We start from the raw sequence: 15,305 nt of genomic DNA, 5'->3' as shown, positions 1-15,305 counted from the left end.
GAAGAAGCGCAAGATTCAGGATGTTTTCTGACTAACGCACAACAAATTCCAAATATCTGTAGGATATTCGTTCTAAATTCAACAAAGCATTCCCCATAGTGTTAACCGTTTAACCGCCTGGTGTTATCCTTGGTTGTAAAGCTAGTCTCCCCATTTCGCATACTCAGTATTTGCTGACCTTAGGTCGCGTCCTATCTTCGGGTGGGCCTGTGGTTTAAGAGGAATCGATCCCGTTTCATCAGTATTGAGCAAGACAGAGATACACTCCAGCCGAGCTGGGGGAGAAGAGGCCGAGAGGTGGGTCGCTGCAGGAGAAGAGGGCTGTGGAAATTAAAGAAGGCAGGGAAAAAAAACCATCTTTAAATCTGTCTGCATTATTCACCCTCTCTCCCCTATACACATTCCACAAGACCCCCTGACTGTATCTGCAAATAATTTCCTCTCAAACGGAACCCACTGTTCTCCTCCTCCCAGCTCTGTCCTACTAAAAATACACTCCGCCATCTGCAACCCCTCTTGCTCCCCGTGTGTCCCGGTGCATTCGCTCTCCTCGTGTTCTCCACGCTATAGTATAATCGCCCACGGTTCCTCACTCACTGAATCGGCCTGCTCTCCCCCACTGCTCACCCGTCTTCTGCAGAAACCCTCCTCTCTCGCGGCCCTCGGCCTCCCTTCCCTCTCCCACCCCAAAACAAAACTGCCCACGGGATGATCTGTGCACATTTTCGTAAAGTTCATGTTTTACCTTTGGCGCGTTTATCTGCGGGTTTATTACCCAAGAGGGAGTGCAGAACTTCCTATTCGTGATGGGGGACGCGCCTGGCTATTGGTTGCAACGCACGGCAGCACCACATTGGCAAGGCTCTTCCGCTCCCTTGCCCATATTGATCATGCGCTAGCATCTTTGATATCAATTAGGTCTTTCTCACCGTCCTATCTTCTGGGAAATCGGTAATGACTGTGGATCCGTATCCGACTGTGATGCAGTATCTGCTGTGACAAAAATATATCTTTAGCACATATTGCAAAACATTGCAAATGCTACAAAAATGTGAAGTGAAAGAAATGCTGAAGAAGGATCACGACCAGAAACGCATTCCTTCTCCCCAGAGATGCTGCCTGTACCGCTGAGTTACTCAAGCATTGCGTGTCTATCTTTGCAGTATATATTTGACAAGTCAGGTAACAATAATAGATAGAGCATTACCGGTCAAAAGTGTTCTCCCCTCAGATGCAGCCCGTCTGTTATGTAGTATGGCTGTTCACGTTTTGTTTTGGGCTTTAGCGTCTTCGATCTTGTAAAATATTCTAGGGCACTTCTTAATATAACAAAAGCAGTTAACACTGAAGCCCCTTTAAGAGCAGATTGGCCGTAAGACGCGATACTAAAATGTGAAGATAGACACAAAATGCTGGAGTAACTCAACAGGACGGGCATCATCTCTGGAGTGTGTGTTTGTGGAGGGGATAGAGAGAAAGGGATGAGGAGAAAAGGGGACAAGGAAAATAATGAAAATAAGAAGGATAGACGGAGGAGAGCAGGTAAATGGATGGGCAAAAGATAATGTATAGAGATGGGACAGGAGATGATGAGATTAGGGAGAAAGAGGATGAGTGGAGGAAGCATGGAGAAAAAGGAAGGAGGGAAAGTGAATGGAGAGCAAATTGGCTCCATGGAAGGAAGCAGAGTGATGGTGGAAGGTTGTTTCTCATACTGGAGGCCTGTGACCAGTGGTGTGCCTCAGGGATCGGTGCTGGGCCCGTTACTGTTTGTCATCTACATCAATGATTTGGATGAGCACATACAGGGCAAGATTAGCAAGTTTGCTGATGATACTAAAGTGAGTGGTTTTGCAGATAGTTAAGGTGGTTGTGAAAGATTGCAGCAGGATCTGGATCGATTGGCCAGGTGGACTGAGGAATGGTTGATGGAATTTAATACAGAGAAGTGTGAGATGTTGCATTTTGGGACGTATAACCAGGGCAGGACCTACACATTGAATGGTAGGCCTCTGGGGAGTGTTGTAGAGCAGAGGGATCAAGGAGTGCAGGTGTATGGTTCCTTGAAGGTCGAGTCGCAAATAGATAAGGTGGTCAATAAGGCTTTGGTACATTGGCCTTCATCAGTCAGAGTATTGAGTATAGAAGTTGGGAGGTCATGTTGCAATTGTATAAGATGTTGGTGAGTGCATTTAGAATATTGTGTTCAGTTCTGGGCACCATGTTATAGGAAAGATATTGTCAAGCTTGAAAGGGTTCACAAAAGATTTACAAGGATGTTGCCAGGACTAGAGGGTGTGAGCTATAGGGAGAGTTAGAGTAGGCTGGGTCTCTATTCCTTGGAACACGGGAGGATAAGGGGTGATCTTATAGAGGTGTACAAAATCATGAAATGAATAGATCGAGTAGATGCACAGAGTCTCTTGCCCAGAGTAGGGGAATCGAGGACTAGAGGACATAGGTTCAAGGAGAAGAGGAAAAGATTTAATAGGAATCTGATGCGTAACTTTTTCACGCAAAGGGTAGTAGTGGGTGTATGGAACAAGCTATGGCAAGAGCAGAGTGAGGCAAAATAAATAGTTGTGATGGATTGAAGAGAGGCAGAGCAATCTGGTAATGGCCAAGATTAAATTCAGAGGCAAAGCAGCATAGCTACAGCAGTACATATCTCAGGATTTTAAGCTGCAGGAGGCAAATGGAACGGGAATAGTAAGAATTTGTCGAAGCTGTTTCATTGTTTTGAATGATCTGGAGTTCATGGAGACTGCAGAATAACTGGGCATATGTGGAGGAAACAAAGGCAGGGATGAGCAGAGGTATGTAGTGAGGTCTGGGTAATTATAGTTATGTTTTGAATGTTTCCATCACTTTGGCACCATTCCTGATTTTCCCAAGACCGGGATTACACAGAATGTCCAAACATCCCACAAAGAAACTCGGCCCTTTTTCCCTACACAAACACCTTGCAACAAACAGTAAGACGTAGAATCATTGTTTGGAGTTGAATAAAAGTCCCCAAACTGTAATAGTAGTAATAATGCACTGCACTGTAGAAATCAGGAAATTAGAGGTACATGTGATGATAATGACACAATAATTATGAGGGAGCTCAATTATATATATGGACAGTACAAACCAAATTAGTAAGAGAATGGGAAATGATTTCACTGATTTTTTTTAAGAAACATCTGCTCTCACATACATCTGGATATATGGGATTTATTGACTCGGTCCCATCAATGCCTCCAATACATTAAAAAAAACTCACTAATTTCTATTGTATCCTCATTGAATTTAACTTGATATCCCATATTAATTCTTAGATTTCTTTGTGTTTTCTTCCATGAGGGCAAGACAAAATATTGGGTTAATTTCTCTTCCTCTTCTTTACCTCCCCAATACAATTTTCCTTGTTCGGTCTGTAAGAGACCCACATTAACTTTTCTAAGTTTCTTTATGGATTTTTTACTTGGTATGTTTTTATTTCTTGACAGATGACTCTCATATTCTATTTTCAATTTCCTTACTCATGTTGTGGTCCACCAAAATCTTCCAGATTCTTAGACTTTATAGGAAGACCATGCAAACAAAAATTCCAGTTAAATTAACTTAATGTGAAGGCTTAATGTGTTGATTTATTGCTTTAAATTAAAAATATTTGAAGAAGAAAAATGAATACTGATCCCTATTATGAAAAATCCCTTATTCTGCTATAAATCCAAATTCAAAATCGAAATCCAATGACTTCAATATGAATGGCACAATGCTGTATTTTACAGGTATCCAATTTAGCTTAAGTTAATTGATTAAATTAAAACTAGTTTATTAACGTTGAATTCTCCAATTTCAAGTAAAGTGCCTGACACTCCTCTTCTCTTTCCCCACCCCGATGTGCACACATTTCTCCCACCATGCCATCACCCTGTTCCTTTCCCGTTTTTTATGCTCATCTCTCCCACCCCTCCCTAATCTGAACCCCCCATTTCCTTCCTTCTCCTCTTCCTTGACCTTTTCCACCCATATCCCTCCCACTGGCTTTACATTTCACTCCTCTGCTTCTTTCCTTATTTAAGATTATCTCTCCCACTCACACCTTTCTTTTACAGCTTTTTGCCCCTAACCATCAATCTGAAGAACGGTCCGGACCCAAAATGCCATCTATCCATTTCCCTCCACAGATGCCGCTGAGTTCCTCCAGCACTTTTTTGTTGCTCAAGGTTCCATCATCTCAAGAATCAAGTGTTTAATTGTTATAGGCACCAAGGATGGAACAATGAAATTCCTTCTTTCTGCATCGGCAGTCTCTTGTTTCTCCAACAATGTGTATTTTGCATAATATTTCCCCTATTTTACAGCATGTGCGACCAATTAGTACAAAGTAAATAACCAAAGTTTCAAAGCTTTTTGGGAAGCTGTAATTATTATACCAATATAGAAATATTGTCAATTACATTATTTTGTTTAAATCCCTGGCGTATAACAAATCTGCACGATTTCTGTGTAGCTGAAGTTTAGAATGGCGACTTCTGCAACAGGAAACTAAACTGATACGTTGTCAAACAAAACAAAAGCTGCCAAAAACAATTTATGATCCAGTCGAGTCCAAATCCCTAGCAGCATCAACTTGTACTTTGCGATTGCTTCTTTCAGTATGAGGTAGAGCTTTCTTATGTTTTTCAATTGTTGCAAGTTCTTGTTGTTTCCAAGCTCCATTCACACCTGTGGCATCAACAGCAATGTCAATCATGTCATCTGGAACTAACCATCTCAAGACCAACAAGAAAAAGAAGTCCAAAACAGCAACTAAAGCAAAAATACAGCCAGCCACAGGACCACAGTGGGTTATTAATCTGTACAGTCGTTGGTTCATTGGCAACACCGCTTCTTTAGCCACTCGGTCATAAACCTAAAACAAAATCACAAGGAACAAGATTAGAAGCAACCAGTTACGTATTAGTGCTGGATCTGGGATCATTGCCTTCAAAGCAAGAGAGGGACAAAGTACAGCAAATGGTAAATTAGTGTTTATTTTAAGAACATGAGAATATATAGGTAAGAAAATCTTCTTGAAATTAGAGTTTGGTGAGATCTTGTGAGTAGTTTTGTTGCCCTCACCCCAGGATGAATATACTTAGTTGGGAGAGCATCCAACCAAGGTTCACCAGATTATTACCAAAATCCTATCCTAAAAGAAACAATCCATGTAGAAAGCACCTGAATTTCCTGAGGGAGGGAGAGGTGATGTAATCAAAACATACACAACACTTAGATGGACTAACAGGGTAGATGCCACATGGATCCTTCACCAAGCTGGAGAGTCTAAACTAAGAATCAATCTGACAGGAGATATTACGGGAGCCTAGCACAAGACAATGACGCAGAGGTAAAAGATAAGCTCTGATCGTACCGAATGGTGGAGCATGCTTGAAGGGCTGAACTGCCCATACCTGTTTCTACTTCATAGGATACTGTGATTTAAACTTACTTACTTTGGTTTATGTCTTATTTTATAAGAATTTAATGGATAATGGATAATTAACAGATATTGTTGCTCTTTTGCATCGTTGCACCAAAGATAGGTTTCCTGGTTTTAATTCTGCATACTTTACAAAATAATTTAACATCTCAATGGCACATCATAATATATAGTTTCATTCAGACACACTGTATGCTAAGGTTAAATGATTTACTTTACAGGAAGTATGCACCTTTTCAGTACGCTCAGCCACATTTCTCCATGTGTACAACTTCTTCACTCTGTTGTGGATTGTTTCCGTTGGTGGCAGTGAACCCTGTCGTAGGCGAGTAATGGCAATTTCCAATCCTTCACACAAGGACTTCACAGTGGGCTCACATAATATGATAAGATCCTCAGGTAGAACCTCTGGCACCCCACCAACCTTTGTACTGACAACCTGTTATAAAAGAAGAGAACAACCTAGTTTTGAAGTTAAGGCATGAAGAAAAATACAAATATAGATTAATTGTAAACGTATAAATAAAACAAATAACAGCATTCACTGGAGATACCAGTTCAATATGGGATTGGTGGACAATGCATGAAAGAGGGGGAATAATTCAGTAACCATCACCATCCAAAGGCTAATCCGGTCTAAGTGACTCCGTGGTGCTCTTTAATAACACCAGCAGACTGGTGCAAAAGGCAGCAGTGGTATTAATCAAGCAAAAGCCTCTTATTGTTATATTGTGAATCAAATTCTACCAGTAAACCTCCAGTCTTCACCGCATTCCCAGAGCAGATCTTATCCAACAGCATTTCAGATAGCAAAAATAGGAGCACGATAAAGAACAGTGAAGGGGCAGGGGAGAGAAGGGGGAACTGCTCTAAGGCGCCTCAAGATACTGCGGGGCTTCACAAAAATACAGTGCCTTCCACAATGTTTGGGACCAATCCCATCATTTATTTATTTGCCTCTGTACTCCACAATTTGAGATTTGTAATAGAAAAAAAATCACGTGGTTAAAGTGCACATTGTCAGATTTTAATGAATGCCTGTTTTATACATTTTGGTTTCACCATGTAGAAATTACAGCAGTGTTTATACAGAGGAAAATAAATAAATGATGGGTCTTTCTCCCAAACATTATGGAGGGCACTGCATTGCTGGGAGTGGAGGGCTTGAATTATAAGGAGGCCGGATGGGCTGGGGCTTTTTTGCGTGGAGCATAGGAGGCTGAAGGGTGACGTTATAAAGGTGTATAAAATCATGAGGGGCCAAGATAGTTAATGATCACAGTCTTTTTCCCCGCAGAAAGAAAGTCTAAAATTAGGGAGTATAGATTCAAAGAGAGATGGAATAGATTTAAAGGGCACCTGAGGGGCAACGATTTCTAGAGGGTTGAGGATGTGGAACAAGCTGCCAGAGGAAGTAGTAGAGGCAGGTACAATTATAACAATTAGATAAGCACATGGATAGGAAAGGTTCAGAGAGATATAGGCCAAATGCAGACAAGTGGGACTAGCTCAGGTTAGGTAACTTGGTCAGCATGGATGAGTTGTTTGCATGCTGTATAATCTAAAAATGCAGACTAGATAATGCCACATAATTTCCTGCCAACAATGGCAAGAAATCTCCCTGCTGAATACCCCATGCTCCTCTCCCCATTTGCAGAATCAGAATTTCTGCTGAGGGTCTTCAAAGCCCAACACCAACTGCGGCTCTCAAGCATTTCTACATGAATGGGCAAAACTACTCTGTGAGTTTGCTGATTTTAGCCCACTCTGTTGACTGAGGGGCTGATAAGTGAAGGAAATAATTTAATAATTTCAATTGTATAGACATAAATGTAAATGTTAATTCTGATCTTTCTGGTAGCATTAATTCTTCCATTTACCTTTAGTAAATGTATTCAATTATTAATAAAGCACAGGAAATTTTGATTGAGAAGATTATTTTCAAATTCACGATAATGTGAATTCTATTGTTTACCATATCTGACCTAGAATTTCTATAGAGCGGAAAATTTAGAATAGCTTTACCTGAAGACCACAACTTGCTCCTTCCACTATTGCCATACAAAAAGCTTCAGTCAGAGAAGTGTTGAGAAAAATGTGACCCTGCACCAAAACATCTCTCACATCTTTATGCTCAAGGGCACCTAGAAGTCGAACTCTGTAAAAAGAGCAAACCATTATAAAGTTAAAGCAAAGATAAATACATACTTAATAAGTAACATAAACTATTGCAGATGAATCGCATTAAATTGAGCAACATGTTTAGCTTTAATATAGGATTCAAGATAGGATTTTAGTGTCAGACTTACACAGCATGAAAAAAGGCTCTTGTCCATATTGACCTAGTTGCCTCTCTGAGCTGGTCCTATTTGCTCCTCAACTTTACCTATCCATATACCTGTCCAAATGTATTTTAAATGTTGTAATTGCACTTGCTTCTACTACAGCTCATTCCACTTATCTACCACCCTCTGAGTGAAAAGTTTTATTCTTTGTCTGCTACATGGTAAAGCATCAATTTATGCACGAGATACCATGTAGTACTGGTTTCTAGATATAAATCACCCCAATACTATAATCAGCTGTCTTTTTGATCAATTTCATTTTTTGTTCTCGAAGGAGGCCTGATTGGGTGCTGGTCTCAAGGTAGCCATGTTTTAACCGCCAAATTGTAGCACAATTTCTCAGTACGAATGTTACAGCAAACCAGCAAGGATTTAAAAAAAAATTCTAAAAGACTTTCTCTATAATTATAAAACTCTGATCTTGGATGTGGATTTATTTATTTGTGTATTTGTTTGCTAGTCTGTGATTCACATCTCCTCGAAAACACGATGCGCTAACGGTGACATTTTTACATATTCCGAAAGAGATTTACGCCATGATGTAAAATATCGCCTTATCTGAAAATTTGATTAATTATTTCTTGAGTTATTTATTAAAATTGTTCACCAATCTGAAATATTTTTTAAAGTTAACGAGCTGATGCCATCACAATGGCTCTTCTCCTCGTGGCCCGCTACGCACTGTTTTCCACGCTTGTGCCTCGGCCCGGAAGATTCCCGAGAGCAACCGAGAGCTGCCGAGAGCTTTGGTCGAAGCACGCTCGCGCCTCGGCTCCGGTTTCCCCGAGAGCATCCGAGAGCTGCCGAGAGGAGCGGCCCGCTGCACACTGTTTCCCACGCTAGCGCATCGGCGCGGGTTTCCCGAAAGCTGCCAAGGAGCGCCCGAGAGCTTTAGTAGAAGCATGCTCGCGCTTCCCCCCCCCCTCCCCCTTTTCTTTCCCTTCCCTCCCCCCCTCCTTTCCCTTCCCTCCCCCCCCTCTCCCCCACATACCAAAGACTTGCATGTTTGTAGGTTAATTACCGTTTTAAATTGTCCCTAGTGTGTAGGATAGAACTAGTGTACGGTGATTATTGGTCGGCATGGACTTCGTGGGCTGAGGAGCCTGTTTCCACACTATCTCTAAACTAATACTAAGCATGCAGTATATAAACAGCATGTAATGTCTGATAATTCAAAATTACTTATAAATTAAACCAACATTTATGACGAAGACCAACAAATACTTCTGTTTCCTATCTCATAAGGGAAGTAAGTTTGACAATGTCTCATTACCTGTCATGAAGCTGGTACTTTTCCCGAACTTCCTCTAATACTATTCGTTTAGGTCCTTCACCACCAATGAGAAAGTGTAAATCCAGATATTTAAGGCACAATTCAGGAATTATCCCAGCAAGTAAATCAATTCCTAAATGTGTATTAACAAATATTAACATGAGCAAATAAAAAAATATAAAGCTCAAACCTAAAACAATAAATTCAATTCAATTCAATATAACCTGGTGTGTTCTCATACATTTGTCAGTATAGTACATAGAAGATTCTCCAAATCAGAACATTCATAATCTGCTTTTCTTTTGGAATTAAAACGTGATTTAAAATAAAATAAAATTCATTAGATAATAAATGCAAGTCTTAAACAATATAATGCAGCACTTGAGTGATAACATTGTTATCCATTAAATGGACATTTTAAAATTACACAAAACAACATACTTTACATGAGTGTAATCAGGCTAAAGCAAGATGAAATGGAAGGCCTTGCATATTACCAGAGAGTATTTCTTTTAACATTATCCGTCAAAATTGGTTGAAGAATATCTTCGAAAAGGAGAGGGTGAAATAAAAACAAAAAGTATTGTATAGTGCCCTCCATAATGTTTGGGACAAAGACCCATCATTTATTTATTTGCCTCTTTACTCCACAATGTAATAGAAAAAAAAATCACATGTGGTTAAAGTGCACATTGTCTGATATTATTAAAGGGTATTTTTTATACATTTTGGTTTCACCATGTAGAAATTACAGCTATGTTTATACATAGTCCCCCCCCCCATTTCAGGGCTCCATAATGTTTGGCACACGTGGCTTCACAGGTGGTTGTAATTGCTCAGGTATGTTTAAAAGCCTCCTTAATGCAGGTATAAGAAAGCTCTCAACACCTAGTCTTTCCATCACCTTTGGAAACGTTTATTGCTGTTTATCAACATGAGGACCAAAGTTGTGCCAATTAAAGTTAAAGAAGCCCTTATGAGACTGAGAAACAAGAATAATACTGTTAGAGACATCCGCCAAACCTCAGGCTTATCAATATCAAATGTTTGGAACATCATTAAGAAGAAAGAGAGCACTGGGAAGCTTATTAATCGCAAAGGGACTGGCAGGCCAAGGAAGACCTCCACAGCTGATAGAATTCTCTCTATAATAAAGAAAAATCCCCAAACACCTGTCTGACAGATCAGAAACGCTCTTCAGGAGTCAGGTGTGGATTTGCCAATGACTACTGTTTGCAGAAGACTTCATGAACAGAAATACAGAGGCTTCACTGCAATTTGCAAACCACCGGTTAGTTGCAAAAGTAGGATGGCCAGATTAGTTTGCCAAGAAGTACTTAAAAGAGCAACCACAGTTCTGGAGAAAGGTCTTGTGGACAGACGAGACGAAGATTAACCTATATCAGAGTGATGGCAAGAGCAAAGTATGGAGGAGAGAAGGAACTGCCCAAGATCCAAAGCATACCACATCATCTATGAAACACAGTGGTGGGGGTGTTATGGCCTGGGCATGTATGCCTGCTGAAGTTACTGGCTCACTTATCTTCATTGATGATACAACTGGTGATGGTGGTAGCATAATGAACTCTGAAGTGTATAGACACATGCTATGGGCTCAAGTTCAAACAAATGCCTCAAAACTCATTGGCCGGCGGTTCATTCTACAGCAAGACAATGATCCCAAACATACTGCTAAAGCACCAAAGGAGTTTTTCAAAGCTAAAAAATGGTAAATTCTTGAGTGGCCAAGTCAATCACCCGATCTGAACCCAATTGAGCCTGCCTTTTATATTCTGAAGAGAAAACTGAAGAGGACTAGTCCACAAAACCGTACCTTTCCTGTACACTAGCCTGCTGACCACCACCACGGTGACAGCGCCCGGCTCGGCCTGGCGAGGCTCGGGGATGAAGTCGGTCGGGTCGACGGCATTGGGGATGACGGAGACGCAGTCGGGGCAGAGCGCCGCCCGCAGCACGGTGTTCTCCTTGCTGGTGTAGGAGACGCAGACGACGTGGTTGGCATCGCACAGCGACACAGTGAGCAGCTTGTTGGTCAGCACCGAGCTGAGGTCGGCGAAGCCGAAGAGCGAGTGGTCGGTGAAGACGGTGCGCACCCCCAGCGCGCGCGCGTGCCAGAGCGCGTCGTGGGCCATGGCCGAGAACGAGCTGTGCGCGTGCACGACGCTGACGCGCTCGCGCACCAGCACGCAGCGCACGAGCGGCAGGCTGTGGAAGAGGGTGGTGGCCGTCGACTGGTTGTACATGACCCGCAGCGGCAGGTAGTAGACCTTGAGGCCGTGGGGCAGGTAGCGCACGCCGCGCCGCTCGCCGTACGCGTGGGTCAGCACGATCACCTTGTGGCCGCGCTCGATCAGACACTGCGACAGCTGGTAGATGTGGCTCTCCACCCCGCCCATGTTGGGGTAGAAGAAGTCCGACACCATGCACACACGGTGCTTGCGGCCGGGCGCCAGGAGGGCCGAGCGAGCCGCCGCTGCTGCTGCTGCTGCTGCTGCTGCCGGTGGTGGTGATGATGAAAGCGAGAGATCGCCGCCCTGTCCCGAGTCGCCATCGCCATCGCCCGTCGGGCGCGCGGCCATTCGGCAGGCCGGCCCGGAAGCGGTGGTGGGCTGCGGAAGCGGGCCTGAGCACGTGACCGACTCGGCGATGCGCGACCCCGGTCGCCAGGCAACCGCAGGCCCCAGCTCCGGTCGCCGCCCTTCCCAGAGGCTCATGTAGAGGGAATGGAGCAGTGAAAGGTCAGATACAGTAACCTGCCTGCGCTCATTTCTTGCCACTGTGTTTACACTGATGTGCTCACTGTCACACACAACCCTTAAATTATCCAGGTTCAGCACATTATTATGTTACTTGACTAGTAAAGTCCTCCCTCCACCCTCTCCAGTTTATATTCCATTTGGAATTTGTTGGGAGGACCAAGAAACCAAGACAGGTGCAACGTTTACATAATATAACAACGGTACAGCTACATAAAATACTGAAGTGACTCGTTAAAATGCAATTCATGTATTCCAGACAAATTAGGATATTTAGAGTATTCAAAAATGACTACTTTTAATTTGAGGTTTCTATTTTAATTTGTACAGTCTTGATATATTCGGCATTGAAATAAGATAAACTTGCATATCTTAGAATCTTCACTGAGCACATTCAAATTGTTATGGTGTCTTTTCACACTTAATGAATTAGGTAATTCATGTTGTTTTACATTCAAAAATCTGAGTTACATTTTGCATAGCAGAGTTCCAAAAGCACAACTGAGGTTAATAAATATCCACATTAGATATCCACATCCAGTGATGAATATTGTTCAGCACACCTAAGGAACCACACCCAGCGTGTTTTGAGATTTATTGGAACAAATAGAAAGGGGCAGAATATACCTTCACCTTCTGCAACTGCAGGAGATGCAACACCTGTCTCTATACCTCCCTCAAATCCATCCAGGGATCCCGACAGTCCTTTCAGGTTAGGCAGAGATTCACTTACACCTCCTCCAACCTCATCTACTGTACCCAGTGTTCGAGATGTGGACTCTTATACATCGGCGAGACCAAACGTAAACTGGGTGAACGTTTCGCTGAACACCTTCGTTCAGTCCGCCTGAACCTACCTGATCTCCCGGTTGCCAAACACTTTAATTCCCCTTCCCATACGGACCTTTCTGTCCTAAGCCTCCTCCAGTGAGGCTAATCGCAAATTGGAGGAACAGCATCTCATATTTTGCTTGGGCAGCTTACCACCCAGGGGTATGAATATTGATTTTGCTAACTTCAAGTAACCCCTGCACTCCCTCTCCCTCGATCCCTTCCCCACCCAAACAGCAAACAATGGCCTGTTTCCTTTATCATTGTTACTTTTTTGCATATCTTTCATTCATGTTCTGTATCTCTCTATATCTCTTGTTTCCCTTTCCCCTGACATGTCTGAGGAAGGGCCTCGACCCGAAACGTCACCCATTCCTTCTCTCCAGAGATGCGTTGGAGCAGAGGAGAACGGTGAGTAAGGTGGCAAAAAAAATCCTAGCGATTGCGCAAATTTAAAAACAACGCAAACCAGAAAACAACAAGATGAAAGTTTTAGTAATAGTATAGAAGATACAGAAGATATAAATAGTAGATAGATATAGACAGAAGAAGCTATAGATAGATAGATAGACCTAAGACTGAATTGCACATAATTACTCTTTAAATTAAAGTGCCGTTTTCCTCATGTCACGATGTTTATTTGCCAGTCACTGTAAATCTGTATCTTGTAGTTACCGATTTGTCTGCCAATGGAACATTTCTCTGGCAGCATCGAGGGTCTCCACAATTTACAAAGATACACAAACACAATTACAATCACAATAATACTTTATTAGCCAAGTATGTTTTGCAACATGTGAGGAATTTCATTTGCCAAGTCAGTCATACAAATAAAAAGCCACGGAACACACAAAACACATTTTAACATAAACATCCATCACAGTGACTCCTCCACATTCCTCACTGTGATGGATGGCAAAAAAAAAGATCAATCCCTTCCCATAGCTCTCCCGCGCCCTCCCTTGACAGGACGATCTTAGCCTGCGGCGTTTGGGCCCACCTCGTCGAGGCAATCAGTTCCTGTATCGGGGGGATGTCAGCTCCCCTGCACTGGATGATTGAACCCCGCGTTGGGGCTGGTCAAACCTTTTGCGACGTTGGAGCTCCCGACATCCACGGCCTCTCCCGAGACTGCGAGCTCCCGATGTAAAGTCCGCAGGCCGCAGTTGGAGTGATCCCAGGCAATGGATCGACTCTGATGTAAGTCCACGCCCCGCAGTGGGACCCAAGGTCAGTCCGAGGAGGCCTCCAGCTCATTGGATGGTAGACCGCAGAGCGACCGGAGAATGCGATCTGAAAATCAAGCGCATCTCCGGCAAGGTAAGAAACTGGAAAAAAAGTTTCCCCTCCCCCTCCCCCTCCCCCTCCCCCCACATAAAACAAACCAGAGAACATTTACCCAGACTTTTAATACACACTAAAAAAAAAAGACGAGATAACAAACAGACTCTCTTTTGAATGCTTTCAGTGAATTGGCCTCCACTGCCTTCTGAGACAGAGAATTCCACAAATTCACAACTCTGTGTGGAAAGGTTCCTCATCTCAGTTCTAAATGGCCTACCCCTTATTCTTAAACTATGACCCCTGGTTTTGGACTCCCCCAACATCGGGAACATGTTTCCTGCATCTATTATAGTGGCCATTTGCCTTGTTTTGTGTGTCATTAATTATTTCATGTGTCTTTAAATTTTAGACTGCCCGTTATATTGTGGGTGGGATTTATGATGTATTTTAGGGCATGTTTGGAGCTAAGTTTCTTGTACTGAAGCTTAGTTTTTAGTTTAGTTTGGGACTTGCATGAGGAAGGCAATCTGAGGAAGGCAATCTGCATGAGGAGACCATGCGAAGCATAACGGAGACATGAGGAGTTTTCTAACCTTCAAAGCGATATGCTGGGGCTTAAAGAAGATTATAGTATACGAGTCGGAAGAAGGTTGGATGTATACCTTATTGCTTTTAATCAAAAATAAAGAATCCATTAATCAAAAGACTGTGTTATGAAGATCTATCTGTGAAGAAGCTCTGAAGGTCCCCGATGGAAAGCTCACATGTGTATTACGACATTCTCCTTAATCATGTAGTCCACTTAGTGGCTAGAGGGAGTAATCTCTTGAACGATATAAAAATCTGTCGCTACATCTATCGTGTCCAATCCCTTAATAATTTTACATGTTTCTATAAGATCCTCTCGCATCCTTCTAAATTCCAGTGAATACAAGCCCAGTCGCTCCATTCTTTCATCACATGACAGTCCCGCCATCCCGGGAATTAACCTCGTGAACCTACGCTGCTGCACTCCCTCAATAGCAAGAATTTCGTTCCTCAAATTAGGAGACCAAAACTGCATATAATACTCCAGGTATGGTCTTAACAGGGCCACGAACAACTGCAGAAGAAGCTCTTTGCTCCTAGACTCAACTCCTCTTGTTATGAAGTCCAACATGCCATTAGCTTTCTTCACTGCCGATTGTACCTGCATGCTTACTTTCAGTGATTGATGTACTAGGACACCAGGCCGCATTGTTCTTCCCCGTTTAGAACACATGTCAAATCACATGTGAACCCCATCTGTGCTTCAGAGAATTCTCAACTCTAAAGATCAA

General features: G+C 42.6%; 2 protein-coding genes across 5 annotated transcripts in view; both read right to left on the bottom strand.

Annotated features, from left to right (window-relative positions):
- pfas (phosphoribosylformylglycinamidine synthase) overlaps positions 1 to 857 on the bottom strand; it is a 43,885-nt gene extending 43,028 nt beyond the window's left edge. Inside the window, exons 1-2 of one of the 4 annotated variants that reach the window (XM_033040864.1) lie at positions 746 to 856; positions 179 to 305 (exon numbers count right to left, since the gene is read on the bottom strand). The gene's annotated coding sequence lies outside the window, so the exon portion shown is untranslated. Of the gene's footprint in view, positions 1 to 178; positions 322 to 627; positions 649 to 745 lie in introns of those variants that run through there. The other 3 variants (XM_033040862.1, XM_033040863.1, XM_033040866.1) reach the window with 3 other exon arrangements.
- A 3,446-nt stretch (positions 858 to 4,303) lies between these two features.
- On the bottom strand, positions 4,304 to 11,861 carry piga (phosphatidylinositol glycan anchor biosynthesis class A). The gene is made up of 5 exons (XM_033040861.1): positions 10,929 to 11,861; positions 9,095 to 9,227; positions 7,502 to 7,634; positions 5,709 to 5,915; positions 4,304 to 4,906 (listed from the first exon to the last, which is right to left on the bottom strand). Exons 1-5 carry the CDS (start codon positions 11,827 to 11,829, stop codon positions 4,586 to 4,588), a joined length of 1,695 nt encoding a protein of 564 aa, XP_032896752.1. The 5' UTR covers positions 11,830 to 11,861; the 3' UTR covers positions 4,304 to 4,585.
- Between the last annotated feature and the right edge of the window lie 3,444 nt (positions 11,862 to 15,305).

This window comes from Amblyraja radiata, chromosome 22, assembly GCF_010909765.2.
Source record: "Amblyraja radiata isolate CabotCenter1 chromosome 22, sAmbRad1.1.pri, whole genome shotgun sequence".
In the NCBI taxonomy this organism is placed as follows: Eukaryota; Metazoa; Chordata; class Chondrichthyes; order Rajiformes; family Rajidae; genus Amblyraja; species Amblyraja radiata.
The sequence above is the reverse complement of the archived record's forward strand: the minus strand, read 5'-3'. Positions and strand labels throughout refer to the sequence as shown.